Source organism: Diplotaxodon limnothrissa, linkage group LG6 (genome assembly GCF_057381915.1).
Source record: "Diplotaxodon limnothrissa isolate DT_005_m linkage group LG6, D_limnothrissa_male_GT1.1, whole genome shotgun sequence".
In the NCBI taxonomy this organism is placed as follows: Eukaryota; Metazoa; Chordata; class Actinopteri; order Cichliformes; family Cichlidae; genus Diplotaxodon; species Diplotaxodon limnothrissa.
Window position 1 is genome coordinate 20,054,954 of NC_140601.1, and position 27,082 is coordinate 20,082,035.

The 27,082-nt window shown below is 39.3% G+C and overlaps 1 protein-coding gene across 1 annotated transcript; it reads right to left on the reverse strand.

Annotated features, from left to right (window-relative positions):
• Positions 1 to 2,322: 2,322 nt before the first annotated feature.
• aimp1a (aminoacyl tRNA synthetase complex interacting multifunctional protein 1a) lies at positions 2,323 to 26,513 on the reverse strand. Its single transcript, XM_085355851.1, has 7 exons — positions 26,390 to 26,513; positions 15,273 to 15,400; positions 14,511 to 14,624; positions 12,692 to 12,859; positions 7,974 to 8,179; positions 6,617 to 6,785; positions 2,323 to 2,604 (listed from the first exon to the last, which is right to left on the reverse strand). Coding segments are annotated over exons 1-7 (954 nt in total). The 5' UTR covers positions 26,392 to 26,513; the 3' UTR covers positions 2,323 to 2,437.
• Positions 26,514 to 27,082: the final 569 nt, after the last annotated feature.

Below are 27,082 nucleotides of genomic sequence, written 5' to 3' on the forward strand. Positions count from 1 at the left end.
TTGGCACGAATAGTTATTGTTATCTGTCTGTTCACATAAATGAGTTTAACATAACCACATCAAAAAGTTATTTGTGTGTATTCAGTGATTTCTGAAGGTGCAGGAAGAATTCTTTTTCTTTGCACAGGTCAGGTTGAGGACATTGGAAGATAAAGAATAAAGCATCAACATCTACTGCTAAGGTATCACAAAGTATTTTCAGTTGGTGAGCCAACTATTTCTGATATCAACAGTTATAACTACACAGCGCTCCCCTCTTATTCCTGCTTATCCAGGCTTTGGTTAACCAAATGCACTCAACACAGAACAATCTGGTAAACTCTAATAATGAGATATGAGAGACACACGATAATCTGTTGGAATAAATAAACTGTTTCATGAAGAAGGTGAAGATTTTGTCAGGAAATGTGCAAACATGTGCCTGAAAACAAACACGGAGAGAGTTTTCCTTCAGATTGCAACACTCCTTGCGGCTGCACAAAACCCAAATAGAACACTGTGGTTTAAGTGAGTGTACATTTTAGCAGGGGTCACTTTGTAGAGCTGTCTATGTCACCTAAACCCAAATGACAGGTTTTTCTCCTTGAGGATTTCCAAACAGTTATTTTACTTGAGCCATACAAGGGTTCTGAATATGACAAGCAAAGCCATTTATAAGCATATGACCGCCATGCCACACTGTCTAATAGCTGAGATGTTTGCTTCAACAAAAATATATGTTCTGGATCTCAAAAAAGAAAATGTGAAGCATCGAGGAACAGCCATTAAAGTCTATATGCTGTGAGGTACCACTCATACTGTGGTAAAATTTGCAGATTTACCTGCTGGGCAGATTACACTCTCTAAAATCCTGTGCAAGAATCCTGCTTATTTCATTTCCCAGGAAAATAGGGTATATTCTCCAGTCTTCTTAAAGGACATTCAAAGCTTTTCTTTGGATCTTGGCTGCCTTTTGTTCTGTTCTCTGTCATTACGATCCCACACTGCTTCATTAACGTTGAGGTGCGTGCTCTGTGGAGGACAATCCATGTCTGGCGGTGTTCCACTGTGTTTTTCTATGCAGGATGCTTTTACTGCATTGGCAGTGGGATCATTGTTATGTTGAAAAATTAAGCCGCTGCTACTCAGATATTTTCGGGGTGACATTGCATAGTGGGCCAAAATCTGATGGTACTTTTCTGCATTCATCATTTCTGATAAGATCACCAGGACCACTGGTCGAGAGTCCAGTGGCAGCATGCTTTATAGCATTACATCACCATTGCGCTTGGTGATTTAAGGCTTGGGTGCAGCGGCTCGGCCACTGTTCTTGAGGTAATCTGACGGCCACGTGAATTTCGAAGGTCTGTAGCAACTGACTCCGGATAAGTCCTCAACCTCTGTGCACTTCATGGCTGAGTTGCTGTTGATCCCAGTCGCTTTCCTTGTTATAATTAAATGTCATTTTATTTTAAGTTCAGGTGACTTTTTTGGCCTCTGGCAACAGATGAAAATTATCCCTTAACAATCAGCAGATAAACTAACTGAACTACAAACATCCCTCCACAGAATAAGTTTGTTAGCTAGAGCTAAGCTATGTAATATCTTGCCGTAGGTTCAGTGTGAATCATGCCGTCTCTGTTTGATTCATTGTTATGAAAAAAAGAAAATAACCACTGGTATCCAGTTGTTGTTGGTTTTTAATTCTTGACTCCATCACAACTCACTAACCATAGAGCAAAACAAACCTCGGAAAATTGTGCTTGAAATTGAGCACATACTTTCTGGAGTGCTTGAGAATAGGACTCAGACTGTGGTGGCCTGCATTAAAAACATGACAGATGTTTCTGTAGTGTGGATGGCCTTAATTACTGTTGATATAACATTAAAGGCTCTGATGCAGAGCTCTGTTTCTTTTGGGAAGACGGAAATTTCTGGTGGAAGGTAGACTTTCAAGACGGCAATAAACAAAGCACAGGGCACCGGCAACGGTGGAGCTAATAATAGTGGACCATTAGATTAAAATGCCAGGGCTGAGATCCATTTAGGTAGCCTCTGAAAGACGCTTAAGCAGCTGATATATGTTGAGGTTTTGCAGTATAACATCCCCATTTCCTTTCCAGCTCATTAAAATGCTCAAAACTAGTTGGAGTCCAGTTTGGTAGAGTTACATCCGCAAAATCAAAGCACAATCAAGCTAATGTGCCTGGGGGAAGACAAAACCTGGAGAATTAAACCATAAACACAACAATATTGATTACACTTTATAGACCATGACTGTGTCTAGTTCAGGCATTAAAAAAGAAAAGACCTGAAAGTCAAAGGACAGACTCGTAGGACTTTTCAAATCCCCTTTATTGAACATCTTCAAAGCATTTACTTCCATTTCCACCATCCATCACTGAAGATGATTGCAAAGTAAACACTGAGGGTTTTTTTCTCTAGCAGCTCTGTTAGTTTACTTGATTCCACTGTTGCTCATTGTTTGAGCTTTGCACACTCCTTTACCAGCGACTTCAAACGCAGCTCCCTTGTAGGTTGCGACGCACTGGTCGTCAGTGCGCAGGTCTGGCTGCACCTGCTCCCACACCTTCTTCTTGGGGTTTAGCTCTTTATCAGGTTCACCTGCAATCAAAAGAAAATATTAGACTTCACCTTTTATTCTCTGCTCATGTGAAGGACATTCTCCAACACTACGAGTTTATGTTTTTATTGTGATGTTCCAACTCTTTGCATTTGATTTTTAGGTATCCCTTATAACCAGATGGGTTAAAGCTGTTGCAAACTGTGACCCATCTAATCACTTCTAAACGTGATTGCTCATGTCAGCTTTAAAGGTTGATCCAAAACGGGAGAAAAATGTGTGAAGACCCACACTTTCTGTCAAAACCCATTATCCAGGAGCTTTATTGTATCCAAGTAAGAACATGTTGGCCTCTGCACTGCTTAATGAGCACATATAAAGTTGAAAACAAATGAATTTACCCTGAGGAATGATGAAGACAAATCAGAATTGGCTTAAATCTGCATCTTTTGTAAAGGCGAGCCCGAAGCAACCCTCTCCGATTGCAAAAAACTGCCTACAGGAGTCCATGGAAAAAGGGCACTTGATTCCCACGTTCTGAGAACTCAGAACACATTATGGGCTAAACTGGTATTTCCATTTTTTCAAGCCCCAGTCATCCAGGAATATAGTCTGGAAAGAGAGCATGTAACACTCTGAAATCCTTGTGACCTCCAGAAATGCTAAATAAAGATGGATAAAGATCAAATCTTTTATTTTTCCATTCGTATGCATAAACTATGTCTGAGTACATTGAGAATCTTGTGCAGAGCTTGGAGTGAGAATAAATATGAATAATAAATAATGAATAAAAGTGACTGAGTCTTAAGTTTGGTCATTATTAAAGCCAGAGAAAAAGAAGCGGTTATGCTGAGTGGCTTGTCAATCACAAGCCATTAGAAGTCAGAAAGTTACCAAATGAATCTGTGGTTTAACAGTCGGATCCAACCCTCTTTCCTCACATCTCAAAACATCAAGAAAGCTACAGCAAAAACGCTCAGCTTTAGGCCTTTAAATGGGACTTCACCAAGTTGCTGTGGTAATCCATCTTTTATACTGTCTCCTATGTGGCATTACACACCAGCTGTTACTCAAAAGATGCCAGATTGGCCCTGAAGACGGCAACGATGACACGAAAACATAACAAAGAACTTCATAATTGTTTTTTTCAAAAGCTATTATCATTTAGCTGACACCTTTCCTGAAACATACAGAGGGTTCTGTTATTAAAGTAAGTCTACTTTTGCTAATACAAAATACAGGGTTTCTGTGGTTGCATATACAAATAATAAGCAAGCACATTTCTCTGAGATTATGAGGGTTCGTTTATGAATATAAAAACGGGCCCTGGAGACCTTGAAACCATGAAAGTGTGAGCAACTGACCAACAATATGTAATTTCATGACTTATCCAGCTAATCCTTATTTTATGTCTACCACATGAATTGTGAATGGTTTGACTTTATGTCATGTGCTATTAGAGCATCCGCTTTTTGAAAAAGGCCATTTGGTCTTGTAATTCAAAACATCTAAACCGAATTTCTCAGAATCAAAATATGAATCCAAGGGAAACAATTAGGTGAGGTTCTCATTTTATGATGCCCTTGTTTTTGATGTTGCTTGGCATTTGAGGAAGATTTATAGCCGGTACTGGCTGACTTCTGTCTGGTGTTGACTTTTTCCACTCTACACAACCATTTCGGGCTATGAGGACACAAATGTGTTTCATTTCTCAGGGCAGCAATTTCTGTTGGTTTACAACCCAAGAGTGGCAACAATCAGTTTTTGATGAGAAGCGTGAAAGAGGTTTTGATGAGCCACTTGTGTACATTCTTAAGTTCAAGCAGAAGTACTGGGTCCCATTAGTTGGGGGAAATGTTAACAATTGCCAACCATCTACCAACACCAGGAGTCGTTTGTCTTCAACTGAAACTCTGCTATAAGAGTTTTGATAGGAGGAAAATAAAGGACAGCTTTATTTTTCACCTTTGTTTCACTGTATTTTAAAAACTTCCCTGACTTTTTTAACAAAACGTTATTACAAAAAAAAAAAAATCCCAATCCCATCTTTTCCCGTTCTCCACTCCTTTTGTTTTCTCATTAACCACATTTTAGAGGATGGTTAGAACAGGACTCTTTTAATGTAGCATCCATAAAAATGTTCTGGTTAAAAAGAGGACACGATGAATAAGAACGCTTTTCAAGTGGTACAGCTGAAAGCCTGTGCGGATGCATGTGGCCTGCTGCACTTGAGGCAAGAGTTATTATAGTTCTTTATATTTTCTTTTTTCTTAATTTTATTTATTTATTTATTTTAAAGTCTCAGATTTTTAAAAATATTTCTTCTTTTCAATTTTGTGTCATTTTATTTCCGGAGGGTGTCTGCATGTTTCCGTTTAGTGTCAATTAAAGAAGCTCAAAACAACACAAACCCGTTTGCACTAGTCAAGCAGGCAGTAGAGTTGTGAATATGCACCAATGACTTTGCGATTTTAAACTCACCAAAGATGAAAAACTAAAGATTTTTCCTGTATATACATTTCCTTTTTAAATTTTTTTGTCAGTGTCAAGTTCTGCCCCTCCCTTCAGGACGCCAATTACAGCGCTAGAGAAAGACACCCATTCATGTTCACATCCCGTGCATGTTGCAGTATTTAGTGTCTGTTACCTCTAAGACTACGTTCACACTGCAGGCGAAAGCACATCAATTCTGACTTTTTTGACCGATCTGGGTCACTTTCGTATGTGGTACTGAGTCCGATACATATCTGATGTTTTAGAAAGTGACTGCTGTTTGAACGGTCATGTCGCATTAAATCCGGCTTTTACGTCACTGACACAAGACAGACGGCAATTATCAGCTCTGGAGAAGCACCCGAGAAGACATCGCGAACGCTTCCTGGCCATCCCGTGTAGATGTTAGTGAAACTGTTGGGAAGACAACGTTGCAGAAACGTGAACATTTTATTTGTACTGTATAATCTGCAGATTCTGACAGAAATCTGCAACTATCCTTGAAGCACCGCTCCTCTCTAAAACAGCAATAAGGATAATTATTAGGCCATATGTAAATAACAAAATAAAGCAAAATTGGGAAACGTAAAGTCCGAAACAAGTCTTTGTATTAATTGCGATCAGTCGAACAATACTGTTTGGTCTGGGTCTAAACTGAGCGCGTTGTGTGTGACGTCTTCTTTTGCGCATGCGGGCCGCTTTGAGGGTTCACTCTAGAGCGCGTTTGCTGTCACATTTTATTTGTAGTGTGAACAAGCAGACAAAAAGAATCGGATTTGATCAAAAAATCAAAATTGAGCATCAAGACCTGCAGTGTGAACGTAGCCTAATACCCTTTCTTGGACCATAGACTGAGGCTGATTATATCTCATTTCAAAAAAGTGAACTCCCAATATTGTTATTGTGAACCCCTTCATCATATTCAGCTTTGCAAATGTATTTTGTGATGGCTTTTTTTTTTCTTCTGCCGTTTCAGGTCATATATCCTGGAAAGTGTTTGGGAAACTTCAGAGGAAAGGAACCTGACTCCTACATGGTCTTGCTGATTAGTTAATAGATAGGAACTGGGGGTCGTGTGTTCTCTTCTCTAAACTCATTTATATCCTTTGGGCTTAACAAGGTAATTACCTTTTCAACTGACAATAAAAAAGATCACGTTACGCTGCTAGCAGGGAGTGTTGATTAGCCTGCCGAAGCAGCAGTCACAGGCCATTTAGCTACCACCAAACAGAAACGAGGGGTCAGCTAATGAGAGCTTTCAGTGGGGTCTAAAAACAAATTGTGATTGGTGTCTTCATAGGAATGAGTGCTCAAACCGCCATGTTGTTTCTGGCAGTGAAAGGGTTCAGCGACACCCTTCAATTCCCAAACACAGAGTCATTTTGTGGATACGAGTCTGGGAAATTTTTTCAAACTAAATGTCAGTGACTATCACTGGTAATCAGGGAGTGATCCCTGGTGCTTGCTTGTCTGGAAATAGTTTAAAGATAAAATCCTCAATTCTGATGGGTCGGCATATTCTTTTGTGCAGGTAAATTAAAGTGACGAGAGTAACCGTACCTGGAAAGCCCTGGAAAGTAACTCTGTCACCCGGCACTGCTCCGCTAGGAGGATCAAGAATTTCAACCTTATCCGGCGAGCTGGCGCACATGACCATAGCCTGGGACACTACTCCTCTCATCTTGGCTGGCTTCAGGTTGCACAGCAGGACTGCCATGCGGTTCTGCATCTGCATACAAAGAGAAAGAGGAAAAACAAATTATATCCAATTCCTTTGGTTGAAAGGAATTTGATTTGTTTGAGGACAGGACTGAGAATTTCATAATACATCAGAAACAATAATGCTAATTCCAATGCTCTAATTCGAAATGACTGCATCCAAGGCTTTATGGTCTCTTTGCCTCATTTCAATAACCAAAGGAAGCAAAAACCCAGGAGACCTCTGAGGTTTACCACGATTTAAAAGAAGACAGTTTCCCTAAAAGCTAAGAAGAAAGAAAGAAAGAAAAAAAAAAAAAAAAAGGATTTTGATGAGATGATGCATCCCAGATCTAAGAAAATAAGACCTTTTTCTAAAAAAAAATGTAGGACACCTTTTAGTAAATTCAATTCAACTTAATTTATCATAGCAGCAGTTGCCTCAATCTGCTTTACATTATAAGGTAAAGATCCTACAATAATAAGGTCTGCTATATCAATGTAAAAATAACTCATTGTGCTGTTGCATTTAGTTTTTTGATTCATGTCTCTGGAGTTTTAGAAAGCTGGAGAAAGTACAGAAATGTTATAAAACAGCATTTCCATAATAGACTGGTCAATTGTAGCTGAGCTGAGAAGAGAATCCAGAGTGTGGAGAGCTAATCCGAGCAAATAAGGAGTCAAATCTGGAGCACAGAGGCTGAATCAAACAAAGTTTAGTACGTGATTGGCTGCAAACTGAGGTGGAGCAGAGTGGACGAGAGGCTGCAGGTCCAGTGAAGTGCACACAGAAACTTTCACTGTTGTACTTTTGCAATAATAAAAAAGAGATTTTAATACATTATTTTGCTGTAGCCAGCTGTGAGTTCAATTTAAGATGCAGCCGATGAGCCCGTCAGTCTGTTTCCGTTTTTCAATACTTGCTTTTATTTTAGTGTAACTAACACCACACATTAAGCAAAATTAATTTGAAAATTTTCCATCATGTTCTACTTCTAGAGTAATAAGATATTTCGACATGTCGGATTTCGTTGTTTGTCGTACCTTTGTTTATCTAATAAAATTCTAATAAACATTTTACTTTAGGATCTGTAATGAAACAAATCGAAATAATTTGTAAGCAAATAAAACCCCTTAAACTTTAACATAAATGCGTATTTTCTCTAATCTTATTTATAACAGGAAAACTTTTATCTTGTCTGAAGGAGTAATACTGTACCTGGTCCAGAGGTATGTGCTTGACCAGTCCGCTGACCACTGTTCTGGGGGCAGCCTCTCCCACATCAACCTGCTCCACATACAGACTGTCAGCGTCCGGGTGCTTCTCTGCTGTGATTATACGGCCGATACGCAGGTCCAGACGAGACACATCCACCTTGGCATCCTCTTGGCTGGGGGCAGCCTGTTTCTTCTCAGCTTTCTCTCCTGCAGAAATAATAAATAAATAAATTCACGCTAAGAGTGTACAGGAACATGGTTTAATTTAAAATTGCACATTTCAGTGCCAAAAATGCTTTTAAAAGGAAAGTCAGTCAGTAGCTACTCATCATGTATTAAAAGAAACATCTGCTGAAGAAACACATCTGTCACAGTTTTCATGGTATTATAATAAATGTGAATAATATGACAGGAAATATTTATTTAAAAGCATTGAGAATATTTTCAGCCAACTGGTGACTTCCCATGGAATCTTGCAGAAAACAAACCATAGCTGAAACAATATCACCAATGTATGTTTCCATTTCCATAGAAGGAAATGAAGTCAGACGCCACAAAGTGTGAACCATATAGATGAGGACAAAATTATTAGCCCCCCAATGAAATAACATTTCTAAACATAGCAGTTTTCTTTACAAAGCATAAATAGTTTCTATTTGCACACAAAAACAGAATAATATTAATAAAAAAAACAAAAATGACCGGTGCCGATATTATTTACCCTGCTGAAAAACAGACCCTTTTATTAAATAAATAAATAAATAAATAAAAAATAAAATTGTATTTATATAGCACCTTTCTAGACAGAAACACAAAGTGCTGCACATAAGATGACAAGTCACAAAAAGGTAAAACAGACAATATCTATTTAGCCATAAAATAACAAACTGCTGTGCAGCGATGAACTTTAACTTTGTGATACTTAAAAATCAAGTTAAAACTGAGGGTTAATCCTCCAATAACATACAGTATAAAAGACTTCAAGGGTTCAAGCTGTCATCTGATGAAACATCAAGCCAAAAACAAAAGGAATCAGTTTAGGTTTATATAGAGAAAAAGGAAAAGGCATAGAAAAAAACACCGCCTCCACACTGTGACACAACGGTGGGAATATTATGCCGTGGTGACACTTCACATGTCTGGATCTGGGAATCTTGTCAAACTGGAAGGAATCACTAAGAAAGAAGGATATGTGAAGATTTTCAAAGAAAACCTTGAGCAGTCAGCAGCACAACTATGTCTGGGTTGTAATTGGTCTTCCAACACGACAACAACCCAAAACAAATGTGGTTCCTGGTGAAGAACTACCTCCAGAAGACCAACGTGAATGGTATTAACAGGCCTGCACAAAGCCCTGGCTTGAATCTCATTGAAAAGCTGTGGGGTGAACTTAAGATCAAGGTCCGTGCCAAAGGAACATCAAATCTGGAGGAGTTTAAGAGATTCGCCAAAGAAGAATGGGCTGGCATTGCTCAGGAGACGTGTGTGACACTACAGGGAGTGCAGAATTATTAGGCAAATGAGTATCCACATCATCCTCTTCATGCATGTTGTCTTACTCCAAGCTGTATAGGCTCGAAAGCCTACTACCAATTAAGCATATTAGGTGATGTGCATCTCTGTAATGAGAAGGGGTGTGGTCTAATGACACCAACACCCTATATCAGGTGTGCATAATTATTAGGCAACGTCCTTTCCTTTGGCAAAATGGGTCAAAAGAAGGACTTGACAGGCTCAGAAAAGTCAAAAATAGTGAGATATCTTGCAGAGGGATGCAGCAGTCTCAAAATTGCAAAGCTTCTGAAGCGTGATCATCGAACAATCAAGCGTTTCATTCAAAATAGTCAACAGGGTCGCAAGAAGCGTGTGGAAAAACCAAGGCGCAAAATAACTGCCCATGAACTGAGAAAAGTCAAGCGTGCAACTGCCAAGATGCCACTTGCCACCAGTTTGGCCATATTTCAGAGCTGCAACATCACCGGAGTGCCCAAAAGCACAAGGTGTGCAATACTCAGAGACATGGCCAAGGTAAGAAAGGCTGAAAGACGACCACCACTGAACAAGACACACAAGCTGAAACGTCAAGACTGGGCCAAGAAATATCTCAAGACTGATTTTTCTAAGGTTTTATGGACTGATGAAATGAGAGTGAGTCTTGATGGGCCAGATGGATGGGCCCGTGGCTGGATTGGTAAAGGGCAGAGAGCTCCAGTCCGACTCAGACGCCAGCAAGGTGGAGGTGGAGTACTGGTATCATCAAAGATGAGCTTGTGGGGCCTTTTCGGGTTGAGGATGGAGTCAAGCTCAACTCCCAGTCCTACTGCCAGTTTCTGGAAGACACCTTCTTCAAGCAGTGATACAGGAAGAAGTCTGCATCCTTCAAGAAAAACATGATTTTCATGCAGGACAATGCTCCATCACACGCGTCCAAGTACTCCACAGCGTGGCTGGCAAGAAAGGGTATAAAAGAAGAAAAACTAATGACATGGCCACCTTGTTCACCTGATCTGAACCCCATTGAGAACCTGTGGTCCATCATCAAATGTGAGATTTACAAGGAGGGAAAACAGTACACCTCTCTGAACAGTGTCTGGGAGGCTGTGGTTGCTGCTGCACGCAATGTTGATGGTGAACAGATCAAAACACTGACAGAATCCATGGATGGCAGGCTTTTGAGTGTCCTTGCAAAGAAAGGTGGCTATATTGGTCGCTGATTTGTTTTTGTATGTCAGAAATGTATATATTTGTGAATGTGAAGATGTTATATTGGTTTCACTGGTAAAAATAAATAATTGAAATGGGTATATATTTGTTTTTTGTTAAGTTGCCTAATAATTATGCACAGTAATAGTCACCTGCACACACAGATATCCCCCTAAAATAGCTAAAACTAAAAACAAACTAAAAACTACTTCCAAAAACATTCAGCTTTGATATGAATGAGTTTTTTGGGTTCATTGAGAACATGGTTGTTGTTCAATAATAACATTATTCCTCAAAAATACAACTTGCCTAATAATTCTGCACTCCCTGTAGTTTAAAACTACAACAGACAACTGTAGGCTGAAATCATTTTGTTTCTATGTGCAAAGTAAAATAATGTAAGCATCCAAAATAAAACCAAGATGTTTGGAAAAGCTGTGTTGCAAATTCCTTTACTTCGGAAATAATTTTGGCGAGGGGATATTTTTCACATACTTGCAGGATTACAGAGGACATATTTTGACCTACTGACAATATCAATACCCAAGTTTGGTTTACGAAAAGTGCCACTGAATGCTACTTTCTAGAGGTCAAGCAGCTTTCCTTCACCATGCTGTGATGAAATCATCTCAGTCTTCTATCATTCCTCAAAGGCCAAACTAGCTCTTAAGCATTGAAATTGCAACCTGCATTTAATTTAAATTCATCGCTTTTACACCATGTTATTGTTTCTCTACTGTGATGACAGGACAGTCATGTAACATTACTTAAACTCCTCCAAAGCTGCACATGAGCTTATATAGATAAGTGTTTGAATGAAGTAAAGACCAAGTCACCATTTTTATGAACAGTTCTGGATGTGAGAAAAGCCAGAAGCTCCAATGAATTTGTCAGTGTCTTTTTAAATAGTAACCTCATAAACAAACCCAGAGCTGACTCTTGCCTGTGTGTATGCTGCAGCCCTCGCAATTAGGTCAAACAAGATTTCCTGAAACAAGAATAAATATTTGTTTTACTGCTAATTAATCCAGGTTTATGGCATGGATTTTCTTGTTTTGTACTGTAAACTTGTCATAAACGTAAAACAGTTTAACTTCATAATAAAGTACACAAATGATGCACATCAATGAAACATTAACATTAAATTACGCTCAAATTAGATCCAATTAGCTGTGACATTGCACAAAGACGACTTGTCATATATGTGGTTTACAAATTCCAAACAAATCAAACGTCACTGGATATTGTCCTGCGGAGCCTGAAATCCTGGATCCATTAACAGGCTGTGGCGATGAGGCAGCCATGGAACAGGTGGTAGAGTGGGTTGTCCACTAATGGGAGTGATCCCAGACCCAACTACGTAATAAAAGTCCTTTGACAAGTTGGTTTGCATCCAGTTGTACCTGACGTGTCAGTGTGTGCATGAATGGGCCAGTAGGGAACATACTGTAAAGTGCTTTGTGGAACCATTAAGGCATAAAAACAGACCACATGTGCAGATAATTCTCATTTTCACTTGATATTAGACATTTACATAGAGAAAGATGTTTGTTGGTTACCAGGTTTGCCTCGCGGCCACAAGGTCCTAGGTTCAAATCCCACCTGAGGCCTTTCTATGTGGTGTTTTTATGTTCTACCTGTGCTTGCGTGGGTTCTCGCCAGGTACTCCAGCTTCCTCCCACAGTCCAAAAACTTATGCATGGCGTAAGGTTAAATGGTGATTACAAATTGGCCATAGATTTGAATATGAGGGTGAACAATATGAGGGTCTTTTATATGATCAGTCTTTCTATGTTAGCCCTGGGATAGACTAGTGATCTGTGCAGGTGTACCTGGCTTTTCGCCCTATGACAGCTGGTATAGGTTCCAGCCCCTGAATTAGACATGTGAAAGAAAATGGATGGATGGGTGGAGGTGGGCTGCAAAGCAGCTTGCACATGTCCAGCAACTGCAGATGAGCTAAAGCAACTTAAATAGTTGAGCCAGCTTGACATCTGCTGATCTTTTTCCTTTTACCTTTTTTCTCAGGCTTCTTCTTTTTAGCCTCATCTTTAGGAGAGATGTCCTTGACGGCAGCAACAGATGGTGCTGAACCAGAAGGTGCTGGACCAGAGGGTTTAGGAGGAGTGGGCTTTGAATTGCACTCGACAGTGGTGGCACTTGATGGCATGGGAACATCAAGCACTACAGAAAGAACAGATGCAAAATATTAGTAAAATGTACATGATTAATAATTGACTCATTTTTTCTGTGGCTGATCTGAACGCACTCCATGTTTCCCAAATCCGATGTGAATGAATGAACGAACACAAAGCTGCACTGGAACAAAACAGAGAATATTCAAACTTCACATACACAACTTCTTGGTTGACCCTTTTCATGCACAGAGCTGGTTGCATCAACATAATATGATGAAATGATATAGGGGGGTGCTTTATTTACACACCCAGTGGGAGGATTGCTCTCCTGATGCAAACTGTTTTGATGGGAAAATCACAGTGTCCAAGTTGATGGAAACAAGGAAAAGGAACCATAAAGCGGGGAACAATGTCCGACAATAACTCTGTAGGAACAAGTAACCCCTCATTTCAGGCGCCTGATGTTTGAATTCCTACAAAATCCAGTGTCTATGTCTGACAAACATCGGTCTGCAGGCACACCACCGTCACCATAATGCTTTTAATTACCTTAATTCTATGTTGGGACCTGAGATCAGGACCTTTCCGGTTTACCTTGGAATTACAGGCAACAACCTCTAAAACTCTTCACATTCCCATTAAGTTTCCTCTCTAGGTTTTTTCCACATTTAAACCAATTTTCCCTTTCTCTATCAAAATATTACATAAGATACAATCCCTGAGTGAAATATCAATACCAAGAAAAAAAATGTGTGCGCGATTACCTGAAATGTAACCTTTCTAGACGCCTTGGTAATTATCTGCATATCATTCACATTTCATAATAAATTTTAGAAATCTGGTTTTCAGGCTGACATTTATTTTTCTGCAATATGCTGAGTTTCTCATTGAAATCCTTCTTCACATGAGCATTTTCAATCAATTCATCAGGATTGAACACGTTCTTCCTTTGGTCATTCCTAACCTCTTCACTGAGCTTCATTAAAGTTAGCTTGGTAGATTTTGTGTAATCTCATTGACAGAACAAAACAAACAGACAAAAGGCACTGAAAACATAACTCCGCTGCAGGCAGATATCCAAAGCTGAGGAATTTCTTTGACTTTCAATAACCTTTATATTTATCCACGTTTTGATTGAGCCATTTTCAGTCACCTTAAAGCCATCGACAAGAAACCCCAAAGCTAAACATCACAATCATATATACTGTGTGGAAAAACATTGTCTTGAGTTTATTGGAACACAATCTTTCGACTCTCCAAAACCTATCCAGCTTTTTGAGCAAGGATAAATTACTTATTTCTTCCAGCCCTCTTTTATTCCTGCATCTTTTTTCTGGAAAGCATTAAATGGCCTCAGCTGTTTACCTCTCAATGTCAATATATGTCATAAGTGCAATGGCTGACACACATGTTATTCCCACAATATAACGGGGAGTTTTTGAAGCAGTATGGTTGTTTTATACCCCCCCCCAAAAAAAGAGCTGGTTATAATAGGCTAAGGCGAGAATGCACAAGATGTTATCACTGATAGCACAAACCAAACAAACGCTCTAATGAGCAACAACTAACATCAAATGGTCAGGCGGTGCTCACAATTGCTTCAAAAACTAGATATAAAGGATAACAACATCAATCTTTTTGAAGACAAACATTTAATCTGTGATGGAAGCCTTGCCGGGAACAAAAAGTCAACATACCTCCTCTTCTCTTTTCTTTCTCCAGCAGCTGCTTTTTAAGTTCCTCTATGTCGTTCTTTAATTTGGCATTTTCCACCATCAGTTTCTTCTCCTCTCTGACGCTGGCCTGGAGAACTGCAGTAAATTCTTGTTACTAGTCAGCACACAATTGAATGTAAAATCCCCACAAAATTAACATAGAGTTTCACAGTTTTGAGACTGTACATTTATGGCAAACCTTATAAATAAATGCAGCACCTATGAGTTAACAGAAGAGAAAAAATGTAATGCTCATTCGACGTTTCTTGTAAACATCTGCATCCACCCAAAACGTTGTTTATTTCATGAGAATAACAAAGGAGAAATGCAAAAAAGAAATGCAACATTTTATTATTTATTACAGGTTAATGGCACTGGAGTGGCATGTGCAGGGACTTTTTGCATGTAGCCAATCTAAACAAATTAGAAAATCAAACAAACTTCATTATCAACCAGTATGCAATAATTTACCACCCCAAATACTGGTATTAGCATTTAGGCATGGCAGTGCCCAATGTTTTTGTTTGCCCAGAACATCATTGTTGGAGAGGCTAAATGTGGAAATATATTTCCCTAAAAAGCTGAAACTATTTAAAAGCTTTTTTTATTTTTATTTTTTTTTATTGCAAGTACGTGTAATAAATAACGGAAAAACTGAATGTAAAACAAACATAAACATAAATCCTTACATATGTAAAGTAGCTGAGAAATTTCTTTAAACAAAAGTGTATGAGCGTATCTTACTGGCTTTCTCCTTCAGTAGCTGGACTTGCTGTTTGAGGTACTCAATGAGCTGATCGGCCTCAGCTGCCCGCTGCTCCAGCCTCAACAAAGGGTTGTGACTCATTTTGATCAATGAGCGGACTAAAAACCTAAAACAAAAACAAAACAACAAGAATACAGTCAAAAACACAAATGCAATATGACGACTTCTGGTGAATACTGAGGGCAGCCAGCATCCTGAGATTGCTGTAATTCAATATTATACATGTTAGCTCTGCAGGAAGTGATTAACAAACGGTTCTTATATTGCTCTTTTCTACTCTGAGCACTCAAAGGACTTTATAAAACTTGACTTATTCACCCCTTCACACCAATTCATACAAGCAAAATTTTCTGTGCTTTTTCTACCCAAGTGTTTTCACTTGGGTTCAGACTGCATGGACGCACTGCTGAGTAACTTAGGGTCAAGTACCTCAACCTTTTGGCTACTACACATTACTCCTTTTTTTTTAAGGGGTTGCTACAGCAGCTGGATCCTCAAATTTGACGTGGGCCAGATTTTATGTTGGATGCCTTTCCTGAGTCAACCCTCCCTTTTATCCAGGCTTGGAACCAACTCTGTGAGTACACTAGCTTGAGACACCCCGAGGCTGGGTTTCTGCCTCCTTCTGGTCTAAAATCAGGGGTCTTTTGCATGTTCGGCAGATGTGTTAACCACTCCAACATTGTTCACACTATAAAAGTTAGTGGGTCAAAGTAAGAATACAGGTATATCACGGTGTACTCACAACACTGTGACTGAGCACATTTGACTCCTAAATTCCAGTTTGTTTGACAAGTGTAACTTGGCCCTGAGACGCATGTAGTGTCCTGCTAGCCATACCCATAAGGACAGGACAGCGTGCCACTACTTCCAAAAACTGCTTTAATTAGGCTGCAAAATGTCATAAAATAATGGATCTCACTGCGTTGTGCAAGTGCAATTCTCAAAAGCATAAATGTATGAAAGAGGGAAGAGTTTGCACACCTATAGTTCATTTACTCTGCTCTCAATCAGTTGATATATTTGTACACTTAACTGTTTTAAGTGCCTTGGTTTCTTTTCACACAGAAGAAACTGCAAGTAAACTCAAAGAAAACCAATTTTCCTGCATTTCTACAAACCACATAAGATTGTTCAGCCCACTTATTGACAACACTGGGACAGGGCAAAAAACTTTAATTGTATAGCACTTTTCAAAACAAATAAGCGGTTTATGGTACTTTGCTGCATCTCCCAATGGTTAATGGACTGATTCTTACATAGCACCCACACTCCAAGTGCTTTACACGACATGTCTCATTTACCCATTCAGGAACACATTCACACACATTTAAACGCCAGTGAATGCACCGTGCAAGAAAACTCTGGGCAAACTGGAGCAGCCAGAGATTGAACCATCAACCTTGCAATAAGTAAATCACCTGCTCCAACTCCTGAGTCACAGCCACCCCAAATGCAAAGCATACATAGTTATGGAAAGGCGTTTAGCTCAAGTCTGTAACATACACCTGGTAGTTGGTTTGGCTTAAGGTTGAATCACAATTTCATCTTAAATGAACCACTCTGGAGTTTGTTTGGAACTCAGCTAAGACCACTTCGCCCAAAAAGTCTGGGGATATTGCTTTGGTCCGATTGCAAATATAGAGTGCACCTTACAAAATATGAACTGCACAAAGGAGAAAAACAAACCAGAGCTCAATTTAAAGGTACTGAACAGGAGTATGTATGGAGTATGAAAACAAACAAAGATAAACTGAAGTGCAATCAGGCACAGATTAATGGCAAATATAGCACAAGCCAGTATTGGAGTGGTACAAGGGGACATTGATGCTTAGGCAGGGAGCAAATCAAAAGTGTCTAGTCTGAGTACACCCTTAAAGTAGTAGTAGTACCATGCTAAACATCAACAAAGACCTGTTTGAATTACTGGTTTGCTTTCCAGTACAACTTTACCGCAAACTACAGCTTCCAAAATGACCACAGAGTTAAGTCAACAGGTCTCAGACAGTCTCAACAAAAACAGAACATTGCAATTTCAAAGGTGGTTTGTGCCGCAGATCTTCTGCGCAGGACAAAAGGGCACTCCATTGTACTTTCTGTGTAATGTATCATAATATAATGCTGTGGCAGAGTTAGAACATGTTTATTAATAATTATAAATAATGCATAAATCTTATATAATGTGCTGATTGCCTGATAGCAATATGTCAAAAAGAACAATCACTTTCACATGTTTTCTATAAAGTACAGCGTCACTGAGTATAAACCAAGTCCTAATGTGATTTTGATGGGCTTTTTACTCTGTTGTCTAGAGTAACAGTCTTTGAGCTCTATCCACAAGGTATGCTGACCGAGAGAGAGGAACAAGTAATAAATACTTGACACGTTCCAAGCCAGACTGGATAAAATGATACTAAGCTTGTTTATCCTAATATTCCTTTATAATGTTGCGCTTGGCAAATTACTTCTTGAGGAAAGAGGAAAAGAAGGATTTTTACAAGGCTGAGGCATGAAGAAGAAAACGTCTTACACATATTACAGGGAGGCACTGGAAAACAACAGCTGGCCCAGGATGAAAACAAAATGTTGGGGGATGAGGAAATTAGAAACACTAAAAAGCTGGAGTTGATAAAATCAAGGATCAAAGCGTTGTTTTTTTGAGAAACTGAATTGATTTAAACAGAACCAGTGGTAGAGTAATAACAAGAGCCACAAAAAGGCAGATCTCATTTGGATAACCTCTGAAAATGTATCCTGAGGCAGAGGTACCGCATGCAGCATCAAGGCGCTGGAGCGACGGATATTACACTGAAATGCGTTATCGATTTAGAAAAAAAAAAACAAAAAAGAAAAAGAGTGAAGTGAGCTATTACCTGCAACGCAGTCTCACTTATCCACCTGACATAATTACAAAAGCTTCAATTCTCCTTCTGTTTCGCAAATACATGTATTTAACAAGTTACAAGCACTTCCAGCTATGTGCACTTGTATCTTATTAAAGATGCACATATTGCTTGTACACCCACTCTTAAATGAAAATATCAAAGCTATTACTGCACAGACACAGGCAGCACAGGCGGTTTGAATCACATATGTAAATCTATCATTTAACCACCATTTTTCTGTGGTATGGTGTTGGTGTGTGAGCACACCAGTATGGATACAAACGTTTCCTCTTTTCATGGTTCATTCCCACAGTTGAAATTGACTGTGGGAGGATACTTCCTTACCTGTCTGCCAACCTGAACATTGTGATTAAAAGAAGAGTGCAGTGTGGCAGCACCATCTGAAGGAACTGGAAGGCCCTACAGATTTTAGAATAAAAGACACCATGAAGATGTAAAACTCTTTAGCACCAGATGCAGCTACTGGTTATGAAGACAAATGCAATCATCTTCCTCATATTTGCCCTAAATAGTGATTTCTATGTATTTTTTTAAACACAAAAAATCTCGGCAATAATTGTATTGTGAGAAAGTTTGAAATGAATTTTGCCCAGAAGAAGAGATCAACTGAAAGCATGGCAATACAGAAATACTAAGGCTTTCCACTATTGTCAATGCTTCAATCATTGTATATTATATCAGATTAGGGCTGCACAATTAGTCGTTAGAAAATCACGATCTCAATTCATACTTATGTGCGTTCTCATTTCCAAGTGACAACGATCTAAAAAAGAAAAAGATGACAATTGTACCGCATTTTGATCTGGGACATAAGCTGCATGAAAACAAGCGCTCACTCTTCCTGCTCAACAAATGACAAAGGCGGAGCCTTATACCACGTGATACAGAAGTCAGCTGGCATTGAAAAAACAACGGAGAGCACCTGAGAGATGAGGAAGCTGTAAAGGCCAAGAAAGTGACAGGAGAAAATCCGTCCCGGTCAACCACCCAAACATCAATAATGGGAACCTTATACAGCGCTTCCCCATACCCGTCGAACTCCCGCAGGCAAAGAAACTACGGAGGCTATCACTTATCACCTGACCAAAGATATGGCTCCCATCAACACTGTTCAAAACGAGGGATTTAGGAAAATGATCAACACCCTAGACAAACGCTACACAGTGCTGTCCTGCAACTATTTTCTATTGTTGCACTACCTGCTCTATACACGCAGTGTCGAGCAACGGTGGAGACGGAATTACAAGCAGTACAACATTTTGCGGCAACGACAAAATGTGAGACATTTATTGTTTTTATGTTTATTTATTGTTTTTATGTTCAGTCTCAACTGTTACGAAGTTGATGTGCAGTGAATAAGTGCAATAAATATTTATACTGGAAAAGAAAATCGTGAGAGAATCGTGATCTCAATTCTAATAAAAAAAAAATCGTGATTCTCATTTTATGCAAAATCGTGCAGCCCTATAGCAGATTATGCATTTTCAAATATACATTTTGTCAAAAGCTTTACACCTTATGAGATAATTAAAAAAGACTGACTGATTAACTGATTACATAAAGAAAATTAAAATTCTGTGTATTCTCTCACACTATTGGTTTTTAATCAATGCAGATCCATTGGTCCCCATTTACTAACAATGGGTACTCAAAAATCTGTACATAAATCATTCATACGAGTGTTTATGTTAATTTCATCATTCCCCTGCGTATGTGATATGAATCTATTTGGGTACAACATCAATCAGACAATACGTGTACTATGTTTACTTTCTTGGTATTATGCCAAATATGATATTGTGTTCTTGTAGTGTGCTAGTCTTTTTTTTATATCATATTTGATGCCCAAACTTTTTCCTCACTTAAGCCACACTGAGTGCTGCAATATTCAGAAGCTCCATTATTTCAGCCTGAGTTTCTTAAATCTGACTTTTTCCCTGCCTTATAGGTGCAGGTTTCTATCTTGCAATATCATGACCAGTTTCTCCACTATACCTGGAGGCAAACAACTTTCCTTATATAGAGTAATCGAGGTGGGGCAGTATGCAGATGATATGCAGATTGCACAAACCTGTCAGTTTAGAATGAATCTCATTTACTAAAATATGCACAAATTTGATGGTTTATTCCAGAACAGCATTTTCTTTTATATTGGATGATTTTATGAAAATGTCCCTTTAAAAGAAAGATCTGAGACAGTGGGTGATGTTGAGTTGTCCCTCAGATATACTCATTTCTAATCTTTCCCTTTATAAAAAATAATAATAATGTATAGTTTATATACATTATTATTATTATTATTATAATAAAGGACATGCTTAGAAATATATCAATCAATCAATCTTTATTTATAAAGCACTTTTCATACAAAAAAAAAAAAAAAAAAGTAGCACAAAGTGCTTTACATAGTTAAAAGCAGCCCACCCCACCCTCCAACTCACTCCCCACACTAACATAAATGATGTGAATACACACATATCCCCCCCCCCACAGACAGACACACACACACACACACACACACACACACACACACACACACACACACACACACACACACACACACACACACACACACACACACACACACTTAAAGAGTAAAAATTGGGCTGGGCTCGCATGAGCCAAGTGAGGAAACACTATAACAGGGAGCCGTCTGCACCGGGAGCCGGTCACAGACCGCAGCCTCCAGGCTGGGCACACAGCAGGAGGGAGGCCAAGGAGCCCCCCAGCCAGGCTGAGAGGACCCCCAGAGACCCAGCAGCCACAGTCGATCACAGCCCCGGTGCAGAGAGCGCCCTCTGAGGAAACACTGGAGATATGACACAATAGGATATATACAGGGTAAAATGATAAAATAAATAAGAACAGGATACAATATAAATATAAATAGAGTAAGAAGATTAAAAAATGAATAAGAATAAAATCAATAAATATTAGGTAAAGTCTAAATTAATAATAGAATAACAGGATAGAATAAATAAGCATAAAAGAAATAAACGCTAAGTAAAAGCTAAATTAAAAAGGTGGGTCTTGAGCCTGTTCTTAAAAACATGTACGTTCTCTGCGGCCCTGAGCTCCTCCGGCAGGCTGTTCCACAGACGAGGACCATACCACTGAAAAGCTGCCTCTCCGTGAGTATGTGTCCTGACTTTAGGGACAATTAAAAGGCCAGTACCAGAGGACCTCAGGGTCCGCGAGGGTTCGTATGGTAAAAGCAGATCTGAGAGATAAGAAGGCCCAAGACCATTAAGACATTTAAAAACCAATAAAAGAACTTTAAAATCGATCCTGAAACACACGGGGAGCCAATGCAGCGATTCTAAAACTGGTGTAATGTGGGCCCGCCCTCTGGTCTTCGTCAGCACACGAGCTGCCGAGTTTTGCAAAAGTTGTAAAGTTGAAATATTCTTCTTAGGAAGACCAGAGAGCAGGGCATTACAGTAATCAATGCGACTGGTAATAAAAGCATGCATCAGCATCTCCGTGTTGGCCCGAGAGAGAATAGGGCGGACTCTGGCTATATTTTTTAGATGATAAAATCCAATTTTGGTTACATGTTTAACATGTGGGATAAAACCAAGCTCAGAGTCAAAAATAACACCCAGGTTTTTCACTTGTAGCGAAGGACATAGTGAAAATGCCTGTAATTTAGACAAGAGTTTCTCTCTCTGAGCCTCGGGACCGACGATTAAAACTTCAGTTTTGTCCTGGTTAAGCTGTAAAAAGTTTTCTGCCATCCAAGATCGTATATCTAAGATACAGTTAAAAAGGGCATCCATTGGTCTGGTGTCATCAGGAGACACGGAGATGTACAGCTGCGTGTCATCAGCGTAACTGTGGAAGTTCACTCCATGCCTCCTGATGACACTGCCGAGAGGGAGCATATACAAATTAAAAAGTACAGGGCCTAAAACCGACCCTTGAGGCACACCACATGTCATTCTATGGATCTTAGAGGAGCATGTATCCATACTCACCATAAAAGTTCTGTCAGAGAGATAGGAAGTGAACCAGTTATGTACAGCACCAGAGAGGCCCACCATGTGTTTCAGTCTGTTTAAAAGAATAGCGTGGTCTACTGTATCAAAGGCTGCGCTTAGATCCAGTAGCACCAGGACTGAGAGCTTTTGGGAGTCCCAGTTACATCTAAGATCATTTAAAACCTTTAGGAGAGCCGTCTCTGTGCTGTGGTTCACCCTAAATCCAGACTGGAATATCTCCAGGATCTGTCTATCATTGAGAAAATCAGTAATCTGAGTAAAAACAAGTTTTTCTAAGATTTTACTTAAAAATGGTAAGTTGGATACAGGTCTGTAGTTATTAAAATCATTACAATCCAAATTGCTCTTCTTCAGAAGGGGCCTCACCACCGCCGTTTTAAAGGCAGCAGGGAAGACACCCAACTGAAGAGAGCAATTCATCATGTATAAAAGCTCAGCCTCAAAAAATCCATAAAGTGTTTTAAAGAGTGAAGAAGGGATTGGATCTAAAAGACATGTGGTGGGTCTCACTGTGGAGAAAACTTTCTGAAGGTTCTCAGCATTAACCAGGACAAAGCTGTCCAGTGTCTCCTCAGGTACAATCGAGCCATCAGATGTGTTTACAAACATATCGCGATTAGATAAAATATCAGATCTGATGGCGCTGATTTTTCCCCTGAAGTGGTCTGCAAACTGCTCACAGAGTGAGTCTGTGGGGGTTCTTTGGGAGCTGTTAAAATCAGGGTTAAATAAGTGATCTATGGTGGAAAAGAGGACCTTGGGATTATTTTTGTTATTACTGATTATTTTGGCGAAGTATGAATTTCTTGAGTTCCTTAATGTATTATTGTACATTTTAAGTTGCTCGCAAAATATTTGATGGTTGATAGTATTTTTATTTTTCCTCCACCTCCTTTCTGCTGCCCTGCAATTTCTTAGAGTTAGAGTTCTAACGCTCATTTCTAATGGTGCCCTTTATCACCCCTTCCTGACTCAACCCTTTCCAATTATCTGAGCTTGGGACTGGCACTAGGAGTACACTAAGTGGCTTTTATTGTGGCATGGCTAAGATATGATGTCCACAGTAATGTAAATTCTCCACGCACTGCAGCTGGAAGGGCAGAGCAAACCAATGTGGACATTTGTCTTCTCACAGACCATTGCTCTAAGCAGTGGAAATAAAAAAAATGATAAATTTACGAGTTGCTGTTTATGTGTGGAAACGGTTAAAGTTATCTTGAAAAAAAAAAAAAGTATGCCATACCAATCTAGGCTGGCAGAAGTAACACAAAAGCGCTCCAACTTTAAGCTACTTTAAGCGACTTTTTTAAAACTCTAACTTAGAAACCAGAGTCACCCAAAACTGCTCTTCTGACATTGCAAATGCCCTAACACTACATTTCACGATGCATCAGTGCATCACAAGTTGGAGCAACATTCGCAGAAAAGTTTAAAGATAAACTTTTGCACCACTAGAAACATTCTGGCACAGAACTGCTTCTCTGGACACTGACAATCACATTGTTAGAAAAGATATAATGGAGCTCGTCTATATATTGTGAGTGCATCATGTTCCCTGGTGTCATCTGATTAGGCTGTATTTCCACCATTGATGTATTAAGTTGAACAGGCCTAAGCGATAAAAGGATAAAAATAGAAAATTGTGAAATAACTTTTTTCAATAGCAATATGGGACATGGTCAATAAATAGTCAACAGAACTCATTCTATAATTTGACAGACAACACAAAAAGCCAATGCCAGTGAGAACAGCAATGGTGTGGCTGGAATAGAGTTAGAGCGATGTCATATTAGGAGAAGCTCCTCGCAGCAGCACATGTACTAATGTTTAGGCTACTGGAGTCGTGCACACCAGTATGTTAGGAGTGTGAAAAAGAAATTATGGTCCAGCAGTGTTACTACGTTGGCAGTCCGTATACAGCTACGGGCTGTTCATTTACCTGCAGAGAGCATCTGTTGTCAAATGGTGCAGTGTCGAAAATATGTGGTACAACTAGTCTATAGCCTACTCTTGTTCGTGTTGTTGGTCCTTGAGCCAGAGTTGAAGACAAACAGAGTGTTAAAGACAATGAAAAGTGTCCACTCCAGCCACTGTCTTTAGTTTTCGTGCTGTCTTAGACAGTGTCACTCCCTCGCCTGTTCCTGCAGACTTGTCAACCACTCAGCATTCAATTGACGGCACTGAGCACATTTGCATTGGTTGAAAGCCCTTCTCTACTGGCTTTCCGTAAGAAAATATGTACACAAACGGACATAATCGCAGCACCATAAATTAAGCATGAGGGAGATAACATTAAGGAAAACTCGAGTGACAACCCAATGGACACAGCCAGAGGTTCAAAGCAAGACGACATGGCTAAAATGTCAAAGTAACTTAATAGTGTGGAGATATTTTGGCCATTAAAAGTCTGAAAAAGAAGCAGAACTGGGTGCACTGCAAACTGTGTCAAAACCATGCTCCCACAAAGGCAGATAACGCCATGACAAGACATGATGTCAGTAAGGATATTTAAAAACATCAGATTTAAGCAGCTAACTGACCCATCCAACGTCCAAATTCATGGACATAACATCTCTCTCAAGAGACACTTTCCCAGCTGTACATAGAGTGTAGAGAGACAATGGTGTCATACTTCACTACCACATCAAATTTGTAGTTAAATGGTAAAGTCACATATCTGATCCATGCATGAGCCTCACTTCCCACTTCAGTGGGACACTACTGCAATCCTTTGTGGGAGACAAAGTGGACTACAACAGAGTGAATATGTCTTTTGTTATGTTTTCTTTTGTTTATATTTAAAAGTTTGTTAAATTTTACATATTTACACATTAATATACAACTGATATGAAAAAAATGATAGTTATAAGATATTTTTCTGTATCATACAGGCCTAAATGAGAACTGGATACCAGAGACAACACAGTTCACGGTTCTTAAACTTGAATAAAAGTTGCTCAGTGATCCAAAAAGGCATCCAAGCTTCCTCCATGAGGTACCCAGATGTTCTCCACATTTCTGCAATTTTGGCTCATAGAGCATGCGCGTTGGGGTCCCACTGAGCTGAGCACGTAACAAAGATTTCTGCCAGCTTAATTCCCAGTGGCTAGCCCAGAGACAAATGAATAATAACAGAAAACATATGGGGGTTCTAGACTTTCCAATTCTTAATTGACTAAATGGCTTAAATTCTGGGGAAAATGTGTCTTTGGGCCAGCGTACATCAGGTGATAAATGTATTTGCTGTAATACCCCAGTTTCATGACTACAACAATGTGTTAAATTTGCCCTCGAGAACATTCACAGATGCACATTTTAAACCTTTCACATAAAAGAAAAGTATGCATGAAAGTATGTGAACAATGACAGTTATCCTGCAGCAGTTGTCTAAGCATGGGTATGATAAAGGCTGGCAAACTGTGATAGGCTAAGAGTAAATTTAGCTCACATTAATATTCAAGAATTACAAAACCAATCAAAATCAAGACCATTACATTGTAACATGATCATAAACTAATCCTGTATTGCTTTGGTTTTGTTACTATTAATATGCTACAGAAAATAACGATGTAATACAAGCAATGATCTGAATTTCAAAAGTCCCATATATCTCAAATGCCCCATACATTTAAGGGTTTAATATGATAACTCAAAAATTATTTTTCTTATTGTGAAGATTTTTTTAATCCCACTATTTGTTTGTATGTATGTATGTATGTATGTATGTATGTATGTATGTATGTATGTATGTATGTATGTATGTATGTATGTATGTATGTATGTAAAGTTATATAAAGTCTTTACAGATTTAAGAAAAAGGTAAAATAATGAAAATAAAACCATGGCTGCCGTGTTAGAACAGTAAAGGTCACCAGCATTACAACAAAATGAAAATGTTAAAACACTTTGGTGTGTTTATTCCTATATTTGGATTAACTGTGTATTCGTGACAGCTCACTATTGTGCGCTTAACATGAGCTAACGTTGCATCAGTTAGGAGGTAAGCTACAATATTAGCCGGTTCAGCTCCAGTTTTCTCGACCAACTTGGGAATAAACTCCACTTTAGGCTAGCTCTCGTGTAGTTAAGCTACTTAGTATAAGCGCGGGTTAGACATCATTGACAATAAAAAATACAACAATGGTGGGTTGAAACAGAAAATATAGCACAGAGCCTTTTTAAACTTACATGAACTCTGAGCGGCAGCAAACCCAGCACGATTTCAACTGGGGAGCGTGACAGCTGCTATCCCTCCTTGCTAACGGAGCTAGCAAACAGGCAGCCGCAGATTCGCCAGTTCAGGCCCCACTGTGTAGATCGCAGCAGCATACAGATAGGAAGCAGGTGCAGTTAGCCGTTTGCTGTCGCTAGCCATATGTTCTATGGCTCGGACATTAGGGAAGCCTTAAAGTTGTCTCGGCAATTGCCTGTGTATAATTAACAGATTAAAAAAAATAGACCACAAACAGGAAAAGTACATATAAAACTACTCTTCAGTGACTTTTCTGTCTTTTTTTTTTCATTGATGAAATTTTAACACCGTTGTCTCGCTCGTGCAAAGTATTTTCTGTGCGCCCCCCCCCCCTCGTCGCACGAAATAAACGTCGTCGATCACGTTCGCTCAGCTGTTTTCATCGCGTCGCAGAAACAGGAAAAATAATTCATTTCAATAATAATTTCAGGTTACTCGTTTACATGGTTATGCAGCTTCGTCTTTAGAGAGGACGCATTTTTTTGAGGTAATGCATACTAAACGACGGCTCCACATCTGACATAACAGCTATTTTCATAACTTCATACATTCAGTAGCATCGTTGCCCTCTCGCACTCTGTCTTTTGCTTCCGAAACGATATTTCTGTTAACTAACTGGTGTAAGTGTG

What these genes read in the sequence shown, in the direction of transcription:
- aimp1a (XM_085355851.1), bottom strand. An exon ending in GAAAGAAAAGAGAAGAGGAG is followed by an intron (nt 12,860 to 14,510) that starts GTATGTTGACTT and finishes TTCTTTCTGTAG; the next exon opens with TGCTTGATGTTCCCATGCCA. An exon ending in GAAGAAGCCTGAGAAAAAAG is followed by an intron (nt 8,180 to 12,691) that starts GTAAAAGGAAAA and finishes TTATTTCTGCAG; the next exon opens with GAGAGAAAGCTGAGAAGAAA.